Raw genomic sequence first — 26,167 nt, forward strand, 5'->3', positions numbered from 1 at the left:
GGATGTGGAGAAAAGGAACCCTTCTACCCTGTTGGCAGGAATGTAAATTGGTGTAGCTACTATGGAAAACGGTATAGAAATTCTACCTATGACCCAGTGATTCTACTTCTGGGGATTTATCCAAAGAAAAGAAAAAACATTAACTCGAAAAGATATGTGCACACCCATGTTCACTGAAGCATTATTTATAATACCTAAGATATGGAAACAACCTAAGTGTCCAACAATAAAGAAATGGATAAAGAAAATGTACATACATACATGAAGGAATATTCAGCCATAAAAAAGAAGGAAATCCTGCCATTTGGGACAATATGGATGGACTTTGAGGGCATTATGCTAAGTAAAATAAATCTGATAGAGAAAGACAAATACCGTATGAGCCAACTTATATGCAGAATCTAAAAAACAAAAACAAGAAAACTGAGCTCATGAATTAGAGAGAGAACAGATTGGTGGCTGCTAGAGGTGGGGGCTTAGGGTTGGGTGAAATGGGTGAAGGGGGTCAAAGGTACAAACTTCCAGTTACAGAATAAGTCATGAGGATGTAATGTACAGTATGGTGACTACAGTTAATACTGTACTGCAAATTTGAAAGTGCTGAGAGATCTTAAAAGTTCTCATCACAAGAAAAAATTTTGTAACTACGGTGAGGGATGTTAACTAGGCCTATTAACCATTTCACAATATATACAAATATCATTATGTTGTATACCTGAAAGTAATGTTATCTGTCAATTATACCTTGATTAAAAAAACAAAAGTGTGGAAAGAGAGGAGAAATTATTTCAGACGTATGGAGATAAAAGTCTTATGAACTAAATTTAAATATTTAAATAAAATGGATAAACTCCTAGAAACATATAAAATATACAGGAATAACTTGAATAGATTCATAACTGTAAAAAGTATATTAGAGATAGCAGTCAAGGACCTGTCCTCTGAAAAAACCTCACGTCCAAATGTTTTTATTCTATGAAACTCTACCAAACTTTCAAAATAGCTAATTCTATTTTATGCAAGTTGTTCCAGAAACCAGAAAACAGGGGAAGTGGGAGGTCTTCCCAGCTCATTCCTTGAGATTAGTGTAATACTGACTCAAAAACCAGAAACAAAAAACCCAAACCAAGAGAATAAAAAGGAAAATTATAGGCCCATTTTGTTTATGTATGCAGATTCAAAATCCTACATAAAGCAATAGTTAAATGAATCCAACAGAGCACTAAAAATAACATATCATGAACAAGCAGGATTTCTGCCAGTAATGCAAGGATTGTTCAATATCAGAAAAATCCATCAATATACTTCTCTATATTAATAAAATAATGGAGTAAAACATTTCATGATAACTTTAGTTGAACCAATCATTTTGCAAAGTTCAACACCTATCTATAATTGTTAGTAAACTAGGAATAGAAGGAAATATTCTTAATGAGGGAAAAGCTATGTATACTCAAACTCTACAGTACATATCACACTAAATGGGTAAACCTTAGATGCATTCCCTTTAAGATAAGAAACAAGATTAGGAAGGGAAAAAAAGTATATCCCCCAAATATTTAGAAGTCAAAACACCTCTAAATAATCCAGGGATCAAAAAAGAAATCATAAAGGAAATAAAATATTCTGATTTGAATAACAATGAAAGGATAAAATCTGTGGGAATCACCTAAAGCAGTACATGGAGGGAAATGTGTAGTTTTAATGTCTTTATTAAAAAGGGTTAAAAATCAATTTATCTAAGCTTCAAAAAAGCCATAAAAGAAGAGCAAATTAAAACCAAAATAGAGGGACTTCCCTGGTGGTCCAGCAGTTAAGAATCCTTGCTCCCAATACAGGGAGCATGGGTTCGATCCCGGGTTAGATCCCGCATGCTGCAACTAAAGATCCCACACGCTGCAAAGAGCCTGTGTGCTGCAACTAAGGCCCAGTGCAGCCAAATAAATAAATGAATAAATGTTAGAAAACAAAATCAAAATAGAAAGGAATAATACAGATGAGAGCATTAGGGCAATAAAAATAAATGGGTAAAATTAACAAAGCCTAAAGTTGATTCTTTGAAAAAATTAATAGACTTGATCAAACCCCTAGCAAGATTGGTCAGGTAAAAAGTCTAGGAAAAAAGCTACCAATAAGCAAAAACAATACATATCCTATAGTCACTATAAGGATAATCAAAGAATATTCTGGACTTTATGTCAAAAATATTGGAAATTACATGAAACGGACAAATTCCTTAAAAGATACAACTTACCAAATTTCATAAAAGAAACAGAAAATGTGAATAATCCTGTGTCTGTTTCAGAAATTGAATTTGTGATCCACAATATTCCCCCCCCTGCAAAAAAAACACCCCCCAAGCCCCTCTAAGTGGTCCAGATGACATGAATTCTTCAAAACATTAAAAGAAAAAATAATAACCTCATAAACTCTTCCAAAAAAGGGGAGGAGGGAACACTTCCCAAATTGTTTTGTGAGGCCAGCATAACCCTAATACCAAAACCTGACAGAGATGGTATAAGAAAATGAAATCACGGATCTATATCCTTCATAAGCATGGATACAAAAGCCTCTAACACAATATTAGCATATCAAACAGCAATATATAAATGGATAACACATCATACCCCAGTGAAATTTATTTCAGGGATATAAAGTTGGTTTAACATTTGAAAATCAACCAAAATAGTTCACCATAGTACCAAGCTAAAACATACAAAACCGTATGCTCATCTTGAAAAATGGAGGAAAAACATTTTCAAAACTCAACACCTCATGGTTCTCACCATGTCTATTTAACATTGTACAGGAAGCTCTAGCCAGTACAATAATGCAATAACAAGAGACAAAAGGCATGAAAATTGAAAAAACTGAATTCTCAGATGACAACTGTTTACATCAAAATCAAAAGCATTCTACACAAAAGTTAAAAAAAATAGAAAAATTGAATGAATTTAGCAAGGTTTAAGTTACAAAGTAAAAAGCACAAAGATTAATTGCATTTATGTATAACAGTAATGAGTAACTGGAAGATAAATTAAGAAACAATTCTATTTACCACAGCACCAAAAACCTTAAAAATTTTAAGAGTTTAACAAAGATTTGCCAGATGTCTATACTGAAGACTACAAAACCTTCTTTAGAAAAGACCTAAGATAAATGGAGAGATATATCGTGTTCATGGATTAGAAGAGTCAATATTAAGATGCCAGTGCTTTTAAAATTGACATATAAATTCAGAGCAATCCAAATCAAAATCATATCAGGATTTTTTTTAAATAAATTGATCAGCTGATTCCAAAATTTATATGGAAATGCAAAGAACCTAGGATAGACAAAACAATCTTGACAACAGAGTTGAAGGGCTTAAACTACCTTATCTCAAAGCTAGGCATAAAGCTATAGTAATTAAGACAGTGTGCTACCAGTGTAAGGATAAATGAACAGAATTGGAGAGTCCAGAAATAGACCCACATTTATACAGTTAACTTTATTTTATAAATTTTTTGGCCACACTGCGTGGCTTGTGGGATCTTAGTTCCCCAACCAGGGATCAAACCCATGCCCCCTGCAGTGGGAGCACGGAGCCCTGACCACTGGACTGCCAGGGAATTCCCCAGTCAGCTAATTTGATGAATTAACGAATTCACCAAATGAATTCAATGGAGATAGAGAACATTTTCAACAAATGGAGCTAAACCAAATAGATACTCTTATGGGGGTTGGGAGGAAGGAAGATCCTCAATCCTTGCCTCACATCTTACACATAAGTAAATTTGAGATGGATCATGGACTTAAATGTAAGAGGCTGCTTTCAGAAGAAAACATAGGAAATTATCTTCATGAACTTGGGGTTGACAAGAATATTTTAGATAAGACACAAAAAAACACATAACCATAAAGGAAAAAAAATGGACTTCATCAAAATAAAACACTCCTGCTCCCCAAAGTCACCAGTAAGAAAATATACAGGCAGAGCACAGGCTGGGGGAAAATGCTAGTAATACATACATCTGACAAAGAACTTACTAACATCCTTATAAAAAGGATTCCAACCATTCTGTAATGAGACAAGCAACCTAATGAAAAAAAAAAAAAAAATGGCCAGAGCCTTCAATACACATTTCAGAAAAAAAAGATAAATTGTCAGTAAGCATATAAAAAGGAGTTAAACATCATTTGTTATGCAAATTAAAATCATGAGATATAATAAAACAACTGGAACTCTCATTGTACACAAAGGCACATAAAATGGCACCTACAGTCACTTGGGAAAACTTTTGGCAGTTTCTCATAAAATTAAACATAAACCTACCTTATGACCCAGAAATTCTACTCATTATTTAATAAGAGAAATGAAAACACGTCCACGAAGAATGTTCATAATAACTTTATTTGTAATCACCCCAAACTGTAAATAACTCAAATGTCCATCAACCAGAGAAAGGATAAATTGTGGGATGTTCATGAAAAGAAACACTACAGAGTAGGAAAAAACCCTCCAAACTATGGATATATGCAACAACATGTATGAACCTCACAGACATTGTGAACAAAGTCAGATGCAAAAGTGAACATGTATAATTCCATTTATATGAAATTCAAGAACAGGTGAAACTGATCTATGACAATAGATAACAGAAAAAAATGGTTGCCAAGGGCAGAAAGGGAGAGAAATACATTTCCTGGACACCTTCTGAGATGATAGAAAAGTTCTCTATCTGGACTTGGATTAGGATCACACAGATGTATACAATGTCAAAAGAAATAGAACGTAATCCTAAAATCTCTGCACTTCACTGTCTACAGATTTTACTTGAATACAGACCGTTTTACCTTAAAAATTAGTATTAAAAATCTGACATCGGGGCTTCTCTCGTGGTGCAGTGGTTAAGAATCTGCCTGCCAGGGCTGGGGACACGGGTTCAATCCCTGGTCCAGGAAGATCCCACATGCCGCAGAGCAACTAAGCCCGTGTGCCACAACTACTGAGCCCGTGCTCTAGAGCCCGCGAGCCACAACTACTGAGTCTGCATGCCACAACTACTGAACCTGCATGCCTAGAGCCCGTGCTCTGCAATGAGAAGCCACTGCAATGAGAAGCCTGTGCACCGCAACGAAGAGTAGCCCCTGCTGGCTGCAACTGGAGAAAGCCTGCATGCAGCAATGAAGACCTAACACAGCCACACACACACAAAACAATCTGACATCAGATTTTTATCAGATCTGCCACTTCCAAAGACAGTTGTTCACACAGACATGTGAACTCACCTCAATTTACAACAGCTTTGTTCTTTGAGTCAGTTACTCTTCAAAATAAAACTTGAATTGTTTTCGAATTCACTAAATTTTCTAGTGAAATGCTGCTCATAAAATTTTACTTTCTTGCCCTAAATTTCCTATTCATTGAGAACATGATCCAGGGACTTCCCTGGTGGCGCAGTGGTTAAGAATCTGCCTGCCAACGCAGGGACCCGGGTTTCAGCCCTGGTCCGGGAAGATCCCACATGCTGCAGAGCAACTAAGCCCATGAGCCACAACTACTGAGCCTGCACTCTAGAGCCTGCGAGCCACAACTCTGAGCCCGCGTGCCACAACTACTGAAGCCTGTGTGCCTAGAGCCTGTGCTCCACAACAAAGAGAAGCCACCGCAATTAGAAGCCCGCGCACCGCAACGAAGAGTAGTCCCTGCTCGCCGCAACTAGAGAAAGCCTGTGCGCAGCAACGAAGACCCAACACAGCCAAAGATAAATTTATATATAAAAAAGGAACATGATTCATTATGTTGTACAATAAAAGTTAAAGACCGAAGTACCCTAAAGATAGTCCAAACCCTCAACTCCTTTTAAAATAAAAACAGATGCCGAGGTAAACTGACTTGTCCAGGATCATGTTCTTGTTTCATTTCAGAAATAAAAATACATATATTATATACATTGTCACCCTTTGCAAATACTAACACACAAAAACAACAGCTTACCTTTTTAATAAACGTAGATGAAATAATTACGTGGCAACTGAAGAAGCATTAGAAACGATGACTGATCATTAGGTTAGAATATTTTAGAAATAAATGTTATATATATTTTTTAAATGTTATATTTTAAAGCACATTTTTAAAAACTTTAATTTTTTTGGCCGTGCCATGCAACATGTGGGATCTTAGTTCCCCGATCAGGGATTGAACCCTGAATTGGAAGCATGGAGTCTTAACCACTGGACCGCCAAGGAAGTCCCAGAAAGCACATATTTTCTATTAAACTAAGGCATTTCCAAATTTACACTGGCTGGTTTTTCATGAATGATACACTTTCTAGTTGAAGTGTGTTGGCCTTTACAGTTGGTGCATTTGACTCAGACAGCTTTTCAGGAACTGTACCGATAAGCTATAAAACTTGGGTAACAAAAGAACTTCTGGATTTTTGAAAACTGCAGTTAGTGAAAGGCATAATGGAATTTCTGTACTCTAATGGAGGGAAAATGTAGTAAAAATTTAGCTAAAAAAACCCAAAAAAACTTGGCAGTGCTGGTTGTGATGAGCAGAGAGAGGCTTAAAATGCATTCAAATAATGGAAAAAGACTTTTACTTACATAGGAAAATTTTTATTTGATAAATATAATTTCATAAACTTTAAAAAATTACTGAGAGCTGTACAATAGGTATACTACATTTACTGACAATGCAGATAATTTAGATATTAGACAGCCACAGTGTCTGAGGTCCAAGATTTTAAATTGAGTGTTGTGACAGTATTTCCAACTACTAATTATTCATAAAAATCTAAGTCACCATTATTACAAACATATCATTAGTTATGATCTATTTTTTGCAGGAATATCATTCAGGTTATCTCACATAAACAGCACTTTAATAATGTTCTATTTTTATGAAAATAGATGACTCATCAGGATAGAAATAAAAATGTCTCTAAAGGGGGACCAAAATTAATAAAACACGTTTTACATAACTCTTTGGTGTGTTAGTCTTATTAATGCCTGCTTGTATCATACTCCAAATTGATATTTACAGGAAAAACACAAACATGGATGATTTTCCCTTTCTCCCCAGTCCCCAATAACTTTTCAGAGCAGCATATGTTAAAAAGTTTTGGTATTAATTATAAATTTTTTAGTGGCCGTGACTCCTGCCTATCAGATAGGAGCCTGAAGCTTACCACAGGAGCCCAATTTCACAATCTTAACGCGGTAGAAACGACCCTGGTCTGAGTAAGGTATTCCCTAACTGGATGATTTGCCTCTGTTTAACCTCCTACTCAGGACAGTGCCAGAGTTTGGATCAGGTCTGGGAAGCCTTTGGACCTCAGGGAGATTAAGACCCAAGGAGGAGGCTAGTTAAGAGAAATTCAAACTAAATTCTCCCCTTTTTTCTTCTCAACCCCACAGAAAGGCTGGGTAGCTATAGTTCTCCTGGCCCACATTCTACTCCTTCTGGGGTGAGCCTAATGCTTGCTAAAGCTAAGGCAGGGTGCTGAGTCACCTAAAGCAGCTGATAGGCAATTTTGGAAACTGACTTGGTGCTTGCTGCTATCTTCAGGGCTACAGGCTTCAGGCTAGGCAAAAGCAAGCAAGTGAGGCAAATAGATTTGGGACCACTAACTAGCAGTAACACATGTAGCATCGTACCCTGGTTTTGGCAGATAAAAGTTAATTATCAACATCATACTTTCCAAAGAATTTTAAAGAAATATGCAAGGGAGAAAATTTCTGATTATGCAGTAATAGTTTTACAATATGAATATTTAGCACTAGAAAACTACCGCAAGTTTGTAGACAAGAGTTGCTTTCTTAAATAAACAGAAGAAAACCCCTTTCTTACAAGCTAATCTTCCTTTAAATGGAGTAGGTTTTGAACAACAGACTAGGAGAAGCATGTCAGCGGATGCTATTAACTTTTTTCAGATATAAAATTCCTACATAACTTCAAATACTGAACGCAGAAAATTGCATCAATCACACCTTGAGCACCATATAGGCTAGCTGACCTCATGCCTTGCTGTAGTTGGTCAGAGACTGCTTGATGGCTTTGCAGTCCTTCCCTAGTGTTAGTAGTCAAACTGATGGCAAATAAACACTGTAAGGTAGATGTAATGCAGGGCTACTGAACGTCATTTTGTTATATGAACATTTTATAAGACAGTCTAAGAAAAAGCAAATTCTGTATTATTCTCCACTAATACTCTACTGAATATTTTCTGCAATATTTCCTCTTCTGGAACATGAGCTGGTAAGGGTACACACTGTACATTATCCCTTTACTGTATTTGCAGGATAACAGTATCTTCCTAAACTCAATCTAAGTTAAAGAAGGGCTATTTATGAAAATTAATATTTAGGCTGAAATTCATAACCTAATATCCTTACATTATTGAAAGAGACAAATGTTATATTAGCAAGAAAACAGTTTACCAGTGAACAAAGGTAAAGTCTTAATTCTACCATTCTTCCCCTACCAGCCCAATTCCAGAAGTCTTATATTCATGAAATGGGAAAGGGGTGGAGGGTTGTGCAATAAACCTACAGAAAGGAATTATCATATTCTCCAGGGAAAATTTTGGCAACACCTTACTTAACCATTTCCATACAATTTTGAATGTATATGTACACAATAATATGCTTAGAGATGAGTAACAGTTCTTTAATAATCATTTCCAAGTTTTAAAACATTACTTTTTATCAAAACAAATGACAACACTGGATCTACATGATAAACTCAGGATGAAAATCAAGTACTGAACTGCAGTGAGTTAACAGCAGTAATACATACCTGATTAATTATTTTTAGCATTTAAATTTACTGCAGCCATTACCCCATATAATTTAGCATTTTAGACTTTGCTTCATTTACATTCTATAGCCACACCTTATAATGGGACACTGGGCAGATTTCACTTCACTGTAGTAGTCTGCTGTAAGTTAGATAACGTATACTAACCTAAAAATAACAGGATTCTCATCTGAAATTCTTTATTCTAAAAGCTAGCTTACTGAAAAGCAAGAGCAATTCTGAGCTAGTTACAGAAAGAGGCTCTTCTCATTTTATTGATTTAATTATCCTAATATTTTGATTTGTATAATTAAAAGTATTTGCAATATTTAAATAGTTTTCAAACTGATTTTTTATTGATTATAGTTGAATTTACAACAGTGTCGTAAAATACTATACACAGAGCCTTCAGATAGACAAAAAAAGCAAATTTAAATATATTAACCAGATTAAAGCATGCGAAAGATCCAATGATAAACACATTAAATAATAATATGCTAATGGTGTCTAATTTACCCACTATAGGTTCTTTACATTGTCACAAAAATAGTAAACATCAATTTGAAATTTGGTGAATGGACTTGATTCCTGATTTATAGGTAAGATATGATATACCCTTTGCATGTATATGGTTAACTTAACTGGTTGTGTTACAGTACATTTAGAGAAGTTTTGGTACTGGTATATATTTACTACCCATACTGCAGCAAATAATGGTTGGAAATGCATTCTCCTAATTTGCTCTGTGAACTTAGAAAGCACTAATGAATGAACAAACATGGGTCACTGAGGGACCAAATTCCTTACTATTCACATTAACTTTTCCCATGAAAAGTTTCAAATATAACTCTAATAAAAAAATAGAGTTTTCAAGGCAAACTTTTCAGCATAATTTATAGAGGCAGATTTAAACAGAAGACTCAATAACCAAGCCATACTAAAAAATACAGTTAACTAGGAATTAGCTCCCTTTTCTACCTTGATGTTAAAATATTTAGTGGCCTTAGCAAAAGGCTGAAATGCCATTGGGAGTCCCATAAGCACACGGGGACAACCCAGATAAAGAGATGAAAAATGTCTCTTTATTCATAAATTTTAACATGTTCAGATTTAAATTAAGAGGGCAGCTGACAGGGGTGCATGGTAATGCTTTTTGTTTGTTTGCCATTATAACTCTGAGTGGGCATGAACTACTCCAGAGATTTCAGAAAGTAATTCCGCAGAGGTAGTGTGGCCATTACCAGGATGATCACACTGAATTTTAGGAAAGGAGTTGAAATGGCTCCCACAAAGTACTACTGCCCCTTTAACAAGTAGACGAGTCCATTGTGGAGAGAGTCAAGATGCTCCTGTCGTTGGTATAGAAAGGATCCGATGCACTCCATGATCTAAAGTAACAATAAGAGAAAAGTTTGGCTCACCAGGACCTATGTTTCAATTGAGAAAAAATTTTACTCTAAAACTTAGGACCAAAATGCGATTTGAGTATTAAAATAAGCACTGATTGATGCATTTTAAATGCTAAAGATAAGTTCTTCTTACTAGCACTGAAGGACCAAACATTATATTATACAAAAACTTGGGAAAAATAATGCTCTAGTCATCATATAAAAATATTAGCCAAAATTCATTAGCATTAAAACAATTTCTATAGGTAGCAAAGCATGAGACACTCTTAAAATCTTAATTCAATAAGAAACAAGTTTGTTACTAAGAGGTATGCACATTTGGTTTTACTGAAAAGCAACTAGGGTGTATTTTGACATCACGAAAGCAAACAAACAAAAATCCCACTTACCAAAAGCTTTGGAATGAAACAGTAGTATGTTCATATTATATTATTATTTCTTTTCAGGTATAAATTCTATTCTAAAGGTTTTAGCATTAATTAGCTTGAACAAAGTAAATGTTTTAATTCAATAGGTATCAAAGACACCTTGAACGAAGTAAATGTTTTGACTCAATAGGTATCAAAGACAGCTAGAAGTCACTAGGGTTTTCACTTAACTGAGAACAAATGATCCTCTGTTGGTCTGGAAAATGTTAACTACTGTCTGTCTGAATGATAAGGCCATAAGCAATTCATTATATAATACTTTATTTGCAGCTGTACCAATTTCAGCTAAAATAACTTAAGACTAAAAATAGCCTGCCATGCTTAAAATGGCCTAACCTATTTCAAGGACAGTATTAGGATTACCAAGTTAAAGGTGGCCTTTCTTAGAAGACTAAAAGCACTTAATAAATACATTTTATGTAACTTTTTCCAGGGTTCCCACTTTCCTTAAATAGAGAAGTTAGAGAAAGAGATTAGCACTTAAAATGGCCCAAATTCACTTTTATAAAAAATCTGCTGTTTCCTAGAGACTAAAGTTTGTATGTAGTTCAATTATAAACCGATTAAGTGAGCACAGTCACAATGAAGACTGGAACCTAGAAACTTTACAAAGTTGGCAAAGAGGAAGACAAACAAGCAACAACAATACCAGTGGTTTACAGGTTCTCTAATTTTACTAGTTTCCAGAAAACTTAAACAGTATCTACCTTCGTTTAAGAAGGGCTTGCTCACTACGGTCTCTCTAGCACCTAGAACTGTGCTATAGTAGGTACTCAGTATTTGTAAAATAAATGAATGGAGTAAGATTACGAACATTTCTTAGAGTAAGTATTTATGCAAGAAAAAGTATGCTCAGACACACATGACAAAACATAACTATAAACAATACTCCCAAACTGCCAATATTTTAGTTTTTCCTCTTTCCCAACCATTGCTTACATAGAAGAATCTTATTAGGTAAGGTTTCCTTCATTTTTGATCTTTTCAAAGCACACATGTGCATTCATATTGTTAAATATCATATTTGACAGAACATTAAACACCTGAACTACATATTAACTATTAACTCCTTTCTACTTAAAAGACAGTTTTGATTAGGATAAAGTAACTGTTGGTAAATTACACACAGAAAAGCATTTATTGCTGAAGTACAGCCCTTTAGAGTACAACATGGCATATCCTTTATGTAGCACCATGATGCTATCTTTGAAACAGAGTTTGCAATATGGCATATTCCTTTGACAACATCAATTAGTAAAATGTAAGTAGAATTTTTGTGCCTGGATGGTAAAACTTTATTAGTAAAGAAATCTGTCATATGAAAGCACTAATTGTATTTCTCAGGAGATGACCATTACCTCTTATGTTTAATTAATGTTAATGGAACAAATATCCAAAGGATTCTACATCTTGTAAACAGAGGTATCAGTCTTGCCCTACCTTTTAAATTAGACATGAGAGAAATGTAGAATAGACGCTATTCCAAAAGCAAAACAGAATGCCAAATATATTTCGCTAAAACAATTACAAGTAAAAAACAAAAACAAATGACTTTTCAAAGTTTAAATATAATGTTAATGGATCCATGGCAATATTCATATAGCCCTTAGAAAAGCACCAAGTGGTTTTGAATATTGTATAATTTTATCCACTAAAAAAAAAATGGAACAAATCTCAAAAGACTTTTTAGATTATTCATTTGAAGAAAACAGGGAGATAATGACAGTAGTAACCAACAGCATAACCTGAGATGCTGGACAAAATTGGAAAGGTATTTATAGTCTGTCAAATAAGATATTCATTACTGTTAAACATTTTATTAGAAAAAAAAAACTCTTAAAAAAGAAAAAAAGTGAGATACAATTTTAAGGGGAAAGAAGTACAGATGAGAAGAGACACCTTCAACAGAACATGCAGAAATAAATCCCATAATTCCTTGGGCAGGTTCAAAAGGGATAATGCAGCATAAAAATGGTTATGTAAAGAATAATGGGGTGCATCACCTAAATAGTTGATATCCAGAAAATGGGAATATATATAAAGCAGAAAAATATTCTGGGATCATTTAAAATTAATTCTAGTCTTTTTTTAGTAGTTAGTGAAGACGTATATTGTCATTAAAGAGAATTTTGTGTTGAAAAAGATGTTCTAAAAATTCTATACAAGTTCTACAGTAGTCTCTTAGTCTAATTCCCACCTTAGTTCTGTGCAGTAAAGCTGTCTTATATTATACATTAGGTCTTTCTGGAACTTCCTTTGGGACACTTGTTGGCCTGGGTACATGACAGAACTACTTTCTTATAATGCATTTCATAATACAGTTGTGTAAGTCATAACATACAAGTCCCAATAAATTTAGGTGCTCATAGTAATTCTTACATGTGGAAAAAAATGCCTACAAAATAATATCACAGCATTATGGAAATATTTTTGATCACATTATAATCAACAAATGGGGTCTGAAACCACAGACATTATGTTATTAACATAAGAATGCTCTTTATAAATGCAACTGTACCATAAAGAAATGGCCACAACTAAAGGCAAAGTGGGAACTAACAAGTTCACCAGTAAAAGTTACCTGAATTCTATGATACAAGAATGATGTCATACTCATTATTTTTAAAACATAAAGTCAACCAAATATTAAAAATTCTTATCAACAGATAAGAGTAGTGCCTCCTCTGCCCTTTATTCCCTGCTCCTGGGGTCTTTCCAACCTTTTCCCAGGCGTGGCACATGTAGAAAGTGATACTATTCATGTGGCACGCTGTGGACAATGGAAATGACCATCCATTCTTGCCCATCCGTAACCCTTCATGAACACGAGTGCACTGCTGCTCTGACTTTGAGACTTTGTTATCATTCACCTAAAGAATACCAAAGTGTGAAAAAAATTATTTCTATTCCTTAATATTCCCTAAATAATAACATGTCTCTTGGGGAAATGTATAAAGAATTGAATCAATTTCACTTTTAAATAATTTAAGTGGTATATACCAAAAAATGGTATTTTTGTTATGATCCAAAAGAGCAAATCTAATTCAAGAAACACATTTAGGAGAAGACAAAAACACTAAAATTCTTCTAAACCGTAATTTAAAGAGCCTGTTCTAACCTATAGACTTTTAATTAGACCATAAATACCGAGTAAAAACTTAAAAATCACAACTTATTTTAAAACCTCATTATACACATAAAAAGGTGTAGGAGAGCAGAATTTCAGCCTTTGATGTTTATAAATACCTCAAAGTCTCAAATGAGTGACTAGACAATATACATGAAGAATAAGAAAGGCAAAATCTTTTGACTTTACTATTATGTGTAGCTTATTTTGTAAATACAAAAAGCAAACATACAAGCAAAACAAATACAGGAAATAAAACAATTTAGGTATAATCAAAAAAATAAAGTTATAAAAATAAAACGAGTACCAGATACACACTCCTATTCACCACATTTGAGAAAGACTGTAAAGCAAGATATTTTGTTCATTACATGAAAAGTCTCTTCAAAGGTGCTTTCTGTTCCTTTGTTAGTGAAAGAAACCCCTACACCCTAAAGCCACAAAGTGAAATACCATCAAAGAGTGCTAATAAACAGCACACTTCCTGCTTCAGTTGGTAAAACCAGGGGCTGATTTATTAGGTATCTAGAGATGCAGGTTCATCCTGTTCCAGTTTATAGGATACTCATCTGCAGCAAAGGCTACTTAGAGAAATTTCACACCTGCTGACATGGGACGGACTACATCTTCCTATTACTCGTTCCAGCATTCTTCCAACAGATGCGCACGCTGTTTCTCCTTCTGAGAAACAGCACATGGAGTCCAAGCACTTGATACTTGAATTTGTTTCAGTAAGCTGAAGGAGTTGAAGGAGAAAAATATTAGTTATTTATAGATTTGAAATTCCAAAAAGCATTAAAAAAACTGCAACAAGCACTTTAAAACCAAAAGTAATATATACATGTTTTCTATAATATGGAAATGTATGGAAGGCTTTAATTAAGAGTAATCATACAAAAATATTTAAAAGGCACTGTGTCCTAAATTAGAGGCTGAGTAAAATCATTATATAAAACAAGTACCTGGATACTATATAAATCTGCAAAGATTTTGCATTTTAATATCTTAATATATTATGATTAAAATGATTTATTTACATCAACCACTCAGAGACTTAATGAATTCTCATTCTTCTTTGAGCTTTTGTTTAGGTGAAATGCTCCTGCAACTTCAATTAAAAATATCTAGTAACTGAGAAAAGTAGAGTTTAAATTATTTTGAAGACTGGGAAATAACCAGGCAGGACCAAATCCCAATCTTCAACAATAACAACAACAATAGTAGCAAACACCTTATGTAGTGCCAGGTTCTAAACACCATATAGATATATATATGCACATCATAAATAATTCTTGAAAAAAGCATCATCTGCCTTAAATTGCTAAGCAACTATTAAGTGCTAATGCCCATAATAAGTTCATCTTGCTTTTTAAAAATTAACTGATGATACATTATTAAAATAAAGAAGTAACTAAGTAGTACTATTTAGATTTAAAACTGAATTAATTTCTGTAAGCTTGCAAGGTTTATATTGATTGAGGGATAAAAAAACCTGGCAAGAAAAACTTAAAGCCACAGTACTAATAACTTCAATCCTGTTAAAATAAGGGGTAAAAAATGGTATGACCACATAGCCCAATGACTCCCAACCCTGGTTTTGACAGTCAAGGGTACACCTAAATTTCTCAAGGGTTATCATTTTGAACTTATTTTCACTCATTTTCCTTTACATATATAACATATTGCATAACAAATCTTTCAAAAGCATAGAGGAAGGAAAACAACAAAAATAGATTCATTAGAGTGCTGCAATTCACAAAGGTTGGGAATCACCAAGTGTCGAGTGTAGGCATGGCAACAGGGGACACTTGTGGAGACACTCACAATGGACAGAGGACACAAACATGATGAAACGTAAATAACCTGGCATTCCGAACCTAAGCAACTGGTGAGGTCCTGCAAAATCCCTGCTCAGAATAATGCGCCAAATACCAAGCAGTGCGAGACAACTTGGTTCCTGTTAGGCAATGAACTGATTGCATCAATGTCCTAGGATCTGCTAAGCACTGAGAAATAGCCAAATTTTACTTATTCCTTCATTATAATACCCTTGGGTTTAGGACTGTTTACGATACTATTTCTTAAACTGTGTATTATGAGATATTTACAGACATTGCACGAAAAAAAGTTCTGTGGCCAATTAAGTTTGAGAAACACTAGTTCAAGGAATGTCTAAACAGACTTGGTGAGTAAAGGACTGTCAGTAAGTCAGGTTGTGCGGTCAGTCTCCAGGGAGAGAGCTAGACATGGTGCAATTCTCAAATTTGTTTTTTTCAGTAAACTCCCCTTCCTCCCCTCCCCAAATGGAACATTAATCAACACCAGGAGGAACATTAATATTCAGTGGAAGATTTTAGGAAATGCTGGTTTAGGTAACAGGATTTCACCAGTTTCCCAGTTTCCTCCTCGGGTCACTGGGCTCCAGCTTCCTCCATCTCAAAGCCAACCTCTGTAGGAAGCAGGACTTTAGAGCTCCCACATGCTCAAGGATAAAGTACTACACCTCAAAGAGGCCTGTAGGGCCCTTTATAACCTGATATCAGGCTGCCTTTGCTGCTCTACTTCTAAATGCTCCTGTACAGTCTCTACACAGCCAACCAGGCAGTGCTCCCTGCCTGTGGGTGTCAGGGCCTGTCACCAATTGGGGGGCAGACTGCTGACCCCTAACACCAAGTTCAGTTTAAATACCATCATCTCTATGAAACCTCCTCCACCTCTCCAACTATCAGTACTACCTCTTTCTCTCTAGATTCTACTCCAATTCTTGTTTGAATCATTTAAACGACAGAAGCACTGAACTTCAACTTATACTTCACTGAGCAAGGCACTGTGCTGGTTCCTAAAGGGGACAGCAACCCTGCCTTCAATCTGTTGAGTAAAGGATAAAGAAAAGGGTGGGAGATAAGCCAGAACAAGTAATAATGGCAGTTATATTAATGGAATGCTTACGTGCCAGTTAGTATATAAGATGCTTCTCATGGATTATCTCATTTATAACCACCTTTTTGGACAGGCACCAGGCTCATACACATTTTACAGATGAGGAAACAGAGAAGTTAAAAATATGTTCATGCTCACCCAGCTGGGGCTTGAGTCTTGGTTTGATTCCAGGGCCCAAACCTCTTTACCATGCTGTTATACTGCCTTCTTATAATTATGGTATGAAGCAGAGTACAATATTGAAAAAGAGAAAGGAAAGCTCAAACCCAGCTGTTGTTGTTGGTATTACTGGGAGAGCATGAGAGATTTGATGAAAAAGATGGCATATGAAGACTGGATGGGATTTCAATAGCTGGAGATGGGAGAGTAACAGCATTCCAGGCTAAGCAGAGAGAATGAGTAACTGCGTGGGCAGAGAAGTATGATGTGCATTTAGTGCATGTTTAGCCTAAGTGTAGAGAGAGTAGTTGTTACTCCTACCCCCTTGCAAAAACACCAGTGTGACTCTAAGTGTGATCTATGGATCACTGTTGGTCTGAAAACACTGTTACTAGCTCATGAGAGACAAGTGCGTCTGGCCCGTGAGAGTAAGAGATTAGACAATTTTATGGCAATTTGACAGAATACTTTTGTAACTGTTGAATCTAATTTAAAAAATGGGGCTTATTTTATATATCTTTCAAATTTCATTTCCTAGTAATTCATTTTTATTGTATTTTACAAAAGTATTGGTCCGTGATGAACTGGAAATGAACAACAACAAAACAAACAAGAAAACAAACTGGTCATTCACAACATTTATCTGGGGAGCACTGAACTAGACCAGAAACTTGAAAGAGCAAGGGGTTTGGTTCTTCTTAGCTTAACAACATGTGCTTTACTACTGCTGGTGCTCAACCAACTGACAGGGATTCACTAAAGATAACATCCATAAGGTCAGCAGCATTTGAGTGTCCACATACATGCAGAACACTGCTTAGGTTTGGATCTGCTTTGCATTCATCACCTTTTACTTTAAAACCTAAGGACAAGTATTAAACTAAGGGCAACTCAACACAGAGAGTAAACATCTTAATATGTCAAAAATATTATACGGGCTTCCCTGGTGGCGCAGTGGTTGGGAGTCCGCCTGCCGATGCCGGGGACATGGGTTTGTGCCCCGGTCCGGGAGGAGCCCACATGCTGCGGAGCAGCTAGGCCCGTGAGCCATGGCCGCTGAGCCTGCGCGTCCAGAGCCTGTGCTCCGCAGCGGGAGAGGCTGCGGCGACGAGAGGCCCGCGTACCGCAAAAAAAAAAAAAAAAAAAAAAAAAAAAAAAAAAAAAAATGACTTTTTCAGATCACCTTCTGAACTAAGCAAAATATATTTCCTTTTTATTCCCTAAGGAGAAAGAAAAAACCCAACTGTTTTGAAAATGCTGGTTAACTGTGTTACTGTAAAGCTATCTATAGAAAACACTATAGTGTTCTCTAGCAAACCTCCAAGCTCCATCATTTTCCATATATACATATTTGATCTCATATCATAGCTTCCAGTATAACCGGGGGTGGAGCATTTAGATCTCATTTCATTCAAAGTAAGGAGAGGGAATCATTACCTTTTTAAAAAAGAGACTATTAATAAATACTAGAAAAGAAAACAAGTAACAGGAGTGAGACCCTACCTGGTGGCACTAAACAGTAACTTTTAACTTAACAGAAATTTTGATTTATTGGTAAGACTCACTCTCCACCACATTTACGTCCCAGAAACAACCACATAACTTAGAGCTAAAAGGGCTGCCAAGCAAAACAACTATGGAGATCCAACATGGGTATGTATGGCTAATAAAAATTTTCATCTTTATAGAACTTCCCTTTTGAAATAAATTCTGGCTCACTGCTCTTATTTCCATTATTTTCACATCAATGATGGTAAACATTTAGAAGTTTCTCCTGTTACTTCTATAAAAATCTTCCTTAAATTTTCTAAGTGTTGGAAAACTGTCATACGTTTCTAAGTTTTTTAGTCACGCCTATGACATTTTACCCTATCAAATCAAATAAAGTTCTTTAAGTTTAGATAGAAATTATTTAACTATTGACCACATTTGTTCTTTTGCCTGTAAAACTGTTTTATATACTTCATAATCAAAGAACACCTTGTTTAGCCTTAAAGGAGATATTTGGAAAGAAGCCTTAAACTATAATTATGGAGGGAAGAAAAGGCATTTAAGGAAATGATTTTCTTTTAAATGTGAGATCAAAAGTCATCAAATGTTACCAATTTCCATATTTGGCTAAGAATAATAAAACCCCTACAACAAGTTAATAGCTTCAAGTTCTTATTCAGAATTGGAAGAGGTACCTGTTTAATGATGGTATTTAAATAACTGCTTCGCTTACTCAAGGCCTCTTTCTCCAAAACATGCTGTAAGCTCACATTTACTCCTCTGGACTCCCTTCCCTTTCTTTTTCACCAAGTAAAATAAACAATTTTGAAAGCCAATTATAAGTATAAATAAAATACCTCTATACTGACTTTTAGGGATCTCCAGAATGAAGGAGATTTCCATATGTGTTGCCTTAATTTAAGTGTGAAAATAAGCATACAATATGAATTCTATTTATTAGGTAAGCTTGTTCTTTTTTTTTTGTGGTACGCAGGCCTCTCACTGCTGTGGCCCCTCCCGCTGCGGAGCACAGGCTCTGGACGTGCAGGCTCAGCGGCCATGGCTCACGAGCCCAGCCACTCCGTGGCATGTGGGATCTTCCCGGACTGGGGCACAAACCCGTGTCCCCTGCATCGGCAGGCAGACTCTCAAACACTGCGCCACCAGGGAAGCCCAGGTAAGCTTATTTTAATAAACTTGGCTTATTCCTTGTTTCAAAAAGACTGAGGCCCCTTTATTTTAATGATGTGATTGCCAAATAACAGTATCTGACTAGGAATTTGTAGTTTAGGTGAACAAGAGTATGAATTATCTGTGAAAAATGATAAAATCTCCGATTTTAATTTAATGGAGAGGGTAAATCAGAATAGCAACAATTAACTAATCAGCACAGCTGATGTTAAGAAATCAGTTTTCTAAGTATCAATCATTCACAGCATATCTCATTACCATTTGGTAGAAATAATATCAATACTAATATTTTTCTTCATTTTGACCTCCAGATGAAAAAGCTATTCAATAAGTCAGGACAGATTTGAAAATAACATTAGTTTTGTAAACTGTCACACTTATCAGATATGCATCTAGGTCCTGCCTTACTATTATTAGTCTTTTAAATGTTCGATTGTATTTGTTTACAAAATTTTACTCATTCAGAAAAGTGTAGCTTTTAGTGGCCAATAACTAAATACAGGCCATTAAGGTTTTCTGTTCCTTTTGTAGTTCACTGCTTTGTTAAGTGAAGCAATAGCTGTATGTATCTTTGTCACACAAGAAGAGGAAGGTGACTTGTAGTTGGTTGAAACTGCTTAAAATGTTTTTTGTTGTTGGTGGTGGCAGGTTTCAGGTCTGGGGCTTAAGCGTCCTGGTTCACAATGAGAAAGGTCAGTAGCCGTAGCATCCTGCTGATATCTCTATGGTAGCTAGGTGCAAGCTGGAAAGAGGGCATCCAGAGTAGGGCCAGGAATCCAGAGACAAAAATGTGACAGAACAATGAAGGCCTAAGAGGCAGGGTGACATAGAGGGAGATGACTAGGAGAGTCTAGCCCATGGCAATATTTAGGGCTCAGCATAATTCTGCCAGATTTGGCAAGGCTGACCAAATTTTGATTAGAGAAACAACTGCCGTTTCAAGACAGAAAATATAGGAGAGAGAGATTATTTAATACTTACTTTTTAAAAAGTGATTTTTATCTCAAAATATATGCCCAAGACAGAAATATATGAGACGAGAAATACTCAAGATATATTTCATTCAACTAATTAAAATTCAGTGATAAGCAGAAAAAAACTGCAGATCAGGGTAAGCACCTCCAGCAATTTTACTAAAATCATATCGATGGTTTGAGGGCTTTTCTACTTTCTTGTTTATAGGAAGAGAGACCATATGTCACAGGATGATAAAAGAATTCACTTATCATTCCTTTGTAAAAGTAACCATAACAAGGCCCCTATTATTGAACAGGGGTATTCTAAGAACCCAATTCTCAACTGTTCTATACATTTTAATAGACATATTAAAGTAAAGCAGCACCATATCCATGTCTTTTGAAATATCCACTTGAGCTTGAATCTTTGGGGAACTTTTATCGCAGAGGACATAATTTCACAGTATTAGCACAGTCAGTTCCCAAATGGATTATGTGCTCTGGGAATTAACCAGGACATCTTATAAATCCCAGCTAGCTTCCCCTCTTTAATCAATGAGTTCTTCAGCTGAGTTTTCCTTGTAACCAATGAGGGCATGTTCTAAAAACTAAAAATCGTTCTATATTTATCAAAGCAAAATACAAGATAAATATATTATGAAGGTAATCATATGGAATATCCCAAAACAAAATAAAAATTCAGAATTGTTTTGAATTTCTTTTCAACTAATAATAATAATGACTGGGAGTTGATTAATCTTCAACATTTTCCATTTTCAGCAATTCACTAAAGGAATCTAATTTTTAACATATGTCTTCCAGAATAATTCACATTTTTTCAAATTATTGTACCTGTTCCACTGTCTGATTTATAATCTTCAAGTAGCTTTGTTTTAAAGTTTCACCATTTATGAGGGTTATCTCAGATAAGACAACAGCACCTTCTTGACCAGTAATTAGAATGTACAAAGTGGCAAACAGCCCAAGTAAAAATATAATTACTAGTGGTAAGAATTTTTATCTTCCATGGTTACTACCAATTAAAATATTTTGCATATCCCAATTAGGTCTAGAAGTGGTTGTTAGGGTTTAATTCTCAAGAGGGAGTGAATCAAGTCCTCATTAATTCATACATTTTTATTACAAAGATGTAATTATGAAAGTTTATGAAAAGTAAGAACTGAGAGTTTGGTGAATACCAGTCAACAGAAAATTATTCAGTACCAAGTCTAAGCACTCACTCATTTGACCATTCAACTCAAGAGGTAGACTTAGATAAGTAATTCAGTGTCTAACTATGTTAACATGTATAAAATGACACATAACTACAAGTGGGAAAAGTGATTTGGGAAATAACAGAAATAGCATGACATATTTTCAAAAGAAGTGAAAAGGAATAAATTCTTGAGTATAAGACAATAGGTTAGAATTTGAAGTAAAGTAAGATTTAACACTATAAATCCAAAGGAAGATTAATGAAATATTCAGATACAGACATATAAAAAATGTAAAGATCATAAAAAAGGAAAACAGGTAAACAAAAACAATATATGAGAAATGGTGAAGGAATTAGTAAAGTAAAAACTGAAATGTCAGGCCAGTTCTCCCATAGCATGCCCCAAGCTTGAGAACTTAGCAGATATGTCCCCAGGAAGGTCCAGCGCAGTACTACCTAGTGCACGTAAGAACTGTCCTGCTGGCTGCAAGCCTCAGCTAGCAGGTGCCTACTGTCCTCCCCTCTGTGCTTGCTTTCAGCAAATTCATATGCTGAGCTGACTGAACCCTTATCTTCTTCCATCTGGAAGGACAGAAAAGCAACAAGTCTCATATTACAGAACAATACTCTCACTGTATATAAGTTTAGAATCAAAATAGCAAGTTGGGGTCCACAATCTGTGAGGCACAAATTAAAGTTCACACAACACCACATTCATTTACTGTCACAAAAGAGAGCAAATAGTAGCTTCTTAAGGAGCATACAACAGAGCATACAAAAAAAAAGCCATGATTTTCTGGTGCACAAAGTTAAATTAAAACCAGGTTTCCATGAATAAAATTAAATTTCTTCTATTAAACAAATTCCTTGCCACTAAGAGTTAGGGTTCTTATTGCAAAGGTATGTCCCATTTCGCATCTCTGATGCTCCCTCTCAGAAGACTTCTCTACTTTAACTGGACTTCAGCAGAGTGGAAGGGTCAATCATATGGCCTTTCAAATGTTAGACATAAGAGTAGGGGGGAGCTTGACTTGATGTAGTAAACAAAATTAATTTAATCCTTAATTTGAAATATATTTTTTAAGTGAGTGTTAACTTATATAAATTTCTACTCTTCTGCTTTTCCTATTTTTTTTTTTTGGCTGTGTCTTGTGGGATCTTAGTTCCCCAACCAGGGATTGAACCCAGGCCCTCGGCAGTGAAAGCGCAAAGTCCTAACCACTGGCCCACCAGGGAATTCCCTCTATATTTTAAGTATTAGAAACCTTCTAAGGAGTATGTGCCCAGAGCCAAGCTAATTTTAACCTTTCTTAAATTATTAAAAAATGTCCTCAATAAATAAAAAACAATTTCCCCCCTCATTTCTATGTGTTTTCTCAGTCTTAGGACTAATCAATAATTATTTCTATAAAAAATGCTATAGTAAATTTCTTACATACATAAAAAATAAAGTAGTAGAATTCCTTGGTTTCAAGAGTACAGTAAGTTTATGTAAAGGTAGATTATTATTATAGTTTTGCCTATAACATAAAGGAGTGTAAAATACTCAAAATGAGTTTTCTTTTATTCAAAAGAAAATTATTGATAGTTTTGTGTTAATGGTCCTTAAGAAGTACTAACCTGATTAAAGATTTGAAAGCTCTTAAAGATATTCGATATATGCACAATCTTCCTCTCTGTCACAACAGTAAACAATTAAGCTACCATGGATCACACCCAGGAATATCGTTCAACGTAGTTCAAAAACAAGATGTATTCAAAATCCACAGCATGCATCAACAGACAGATGTTTGTGGACACTTGTTCTTCATGAAGCTATGAGCAAATGCCCATCCAGTGATCATTCACCACTCATGTAAGCAATTGTTATTTCTGCCTGGCCTTTGGTTGAGCACAGTATTTCTTTTTGTTTTTCTCTGATGCTGATAGTAAGCATATAGACCACAGTATGTAAAATAGTCACTTGATAGGTGAAGAACCTAGAGGCTCAGAAAGGTGAACTAATTTCATTAGGATATACAGGGTGCAGGGCCAAGGGCATGCTGTGCTAGCATTCAGGCCCACCATCTCCCCAACAGGGCTCTTCTCCCTTTGTTACACCACCTGATTGGACAGTGCTTACGGGAAACACTACCTGACTCATGTACCCTGCTCTCATTGTGTTCCTTCATAGATGAATGTTAAGCTTACTACTTTATTACACTATTAAGGAGAGTGGGATCTCTTTAATTTATGATCTCCGTGTATCATTCTTTTTTAGTCTATCATTGCTCAAAAAATGTTGCTTGATTTGAGCCACCATGATATGAGAAAATATGATTTAATAAAAACATTAAGATTATTCACAATGTAAAACTTAATCCTCACAGAAGTGCTTGCCGGAGTGTTCTTTTAAATAATGAGCTCTCCTATTGCCTTGGAGCTAAATAATTAGATGTTTGAAAATGTGATAAATACACACTGTTTTCAGAAGGCACATATAGATAAAATGTGATGCACATATTTGGCTCAACCAAAGGTGAAGGCAAATCTTCCAAGCTTGTTTTGATTTTAGTTCTTGTTTTATACATGAAATTTAGTTGACTACCACTTAACCACCCATTTGTATACTCATTTACAATTATTATACCTTTGTAATTCAAAGTAGAATATTTCAAAAATCCTGATGCTAATAGGAATAATAAAATCGAAAGGTTTGGTAAAATTTTCAAACAGCTCAAAATTATGAACTCATAGGACTACATAAGAAGTTATTTAAGCAGTGCTCTGTCAAAGTCATTTGTTTGATCAAGTGAACATAGATGGATTAGAAACCTTGAGAATAAAAAAGAATTAAAAAAAAATATGACTAAAAATCCAGGGTGAGAAGTTGAAGGGTGCCAAAACAAAACAATCAGTTATATTACTTTTCCTTTTCAAACCAGACTGGAGTTAAAATTAATATATAGCTTTGGTATCTTAATATGAAAAGTTCTAGGATTTAAACTTTCATTCTCTTCCATCAAGACATCTTCGGATTACTGATTATTTTTTGTGGAAACTGACAGAATGGATCTGTCTGTGGAGATAAAGGTATACATATGAGATACAAAATGTATTGTTAAAATCTTACCTATTGTTTAAGCAAAAAAAAAAAAGGAAAAAAAATTAGGACACACTTTTGCATTATTTTAAAATAATTTGTAGTCAATAAACCTGCTTGAAATCTAGAGTGATTTTTTTTCAGGGCTGAATTATTTATACCAATAAAATAATTAAAAAGTAAAAGAAAAAAGTATTTGTTCAATTTATAGATGCACTAAACAGCAGCAAGGATATGAAATGTTTCAGCAGCCATTACAGTGTACAAAGACAAATATACACATGTATTTGCAACACAGATTAAGGCAAGATAAAAAATGGGCAATTCTCACTTCCAAGTAACTGAAACTTAAAACTTTCAATTTCTGTAGCTTAAATTACTCAACATGCAGGAGCATTCTTACGTACCAGTACGACAAGCAGAAGCATTAGAATTGTGCTAGAAAAGGTAGTTAAGGTATAAAATATATAATAAGGTACAGATCTCTGTCCTGTTATACTGAATTTTTGTCTCAAAGAAATGGATGTATTTTTTAGGTTTTAACATGCATATTGATAAAGGTCAAATTAGAGACAGAGCTGTGCTAACAAAAATGCCCCACTCTTAATTCATGCCTCTGCCCATCTTTTGAATATTTTTAAATTGACCTTTAGCATGCAGAAGAGTTAATGAGGTTCTACTCCTCCTACTCTACCTAAGTTTGCTCAGCTGATTCCTTGCCCTCGACAATGGCTGCAGTGCGATGAACTCGTCACTGAAAGCGACTGTGTTGGAGTACATCTATAAGTGGACAGAAAAGGGATGGGACATACAACAAGTCAGTGAGCTGTATTTATCACCTAAGAGACAGACACAGGACAAGCTTTGTAAAGACATTTGTCCCTACAAGAATAGGATATATCATACATGGTACACATTTGTAGGGCCATTGGCTTTGCTATCAAAAGAATTTATTCTTAATACCACATTGTTATTCTGCAGAAAAACAAAGCTCAAAATAAATGCTGACAACTCTTCTTTTGATATGATTTTTCTTGCTACTTTTGGTAAGCAATGAAGTAAGTAGCTGACAACTTTCTAACAACTTTCTCAACATTTGAAATCAGAGTTGAAAGTACAAGGCTGAAATAATAAAGATTACTGACTATAGCGAAAGAATAATGTCACACACGGGATATGAATGACCATATACTGTCTCGACAAAAACAAAAAAATCCCCAGTAGGCTAGAAAATCCCTGAGTGGAAGTAGAGATTTCCTCTTTAGATTATTTTTATTTCCATGTTTATTTTTTATTGACGTATAGTTGATTTACAATGTTGGGCCAATCTCTGCTGTACAGCAAAGTGACTCAATTTTAAAAATATATATCACATTCTTTTTC

At 35.1% G+C, this 26,167-nt stretch overlaps 1 protein-coding gene across 5 annotated transcripts in view; it reads right to left on the reverse strand.

Moving 5' to 3' along the window:
- The window catches only part of ATP11B (ATPase phospholipid transporting 11B (putative)), a 132,746-nt gene that overhangs the window by 4,109 nt on the left and 102,470 nt on the right, over window positions 1-26,167 (reverse strand). For 3 of the 5 annotated variants that reach the window (XM_060011062.1, XM_060011066.1, XM_060011063.1), the window contains one exon: window positions 14,352-14,485. In XM_060011062.1, coding sequence (XP_059867045.1) covers window positions 14,352-14,485 — 134 coding nt within the window. Of the gene's footprint in view, window positions 1-3,627; window positions 10,174-14,351; window positions 14,486-26,167 lie in introns of those variants that run through there. The other 2 variants (XM_060011065.1, XM_060011064.1) reach the window with 1 other exon arrangement.

The sequence above is a fragment of the Delphinus delphis genome, chromosome 4 (genome assembly GCF_949987515.2).
Source record: "Delphinus delphis chromosome 4, mDelDel1.2, whole genome shotgun sequence".
Taxonomy (NCBI): Eukaryota; Metazoa; Chordata; class Mammalia; order Artiodactyla; family Delphinidae; genus Delphinus; species Delphinus delphis.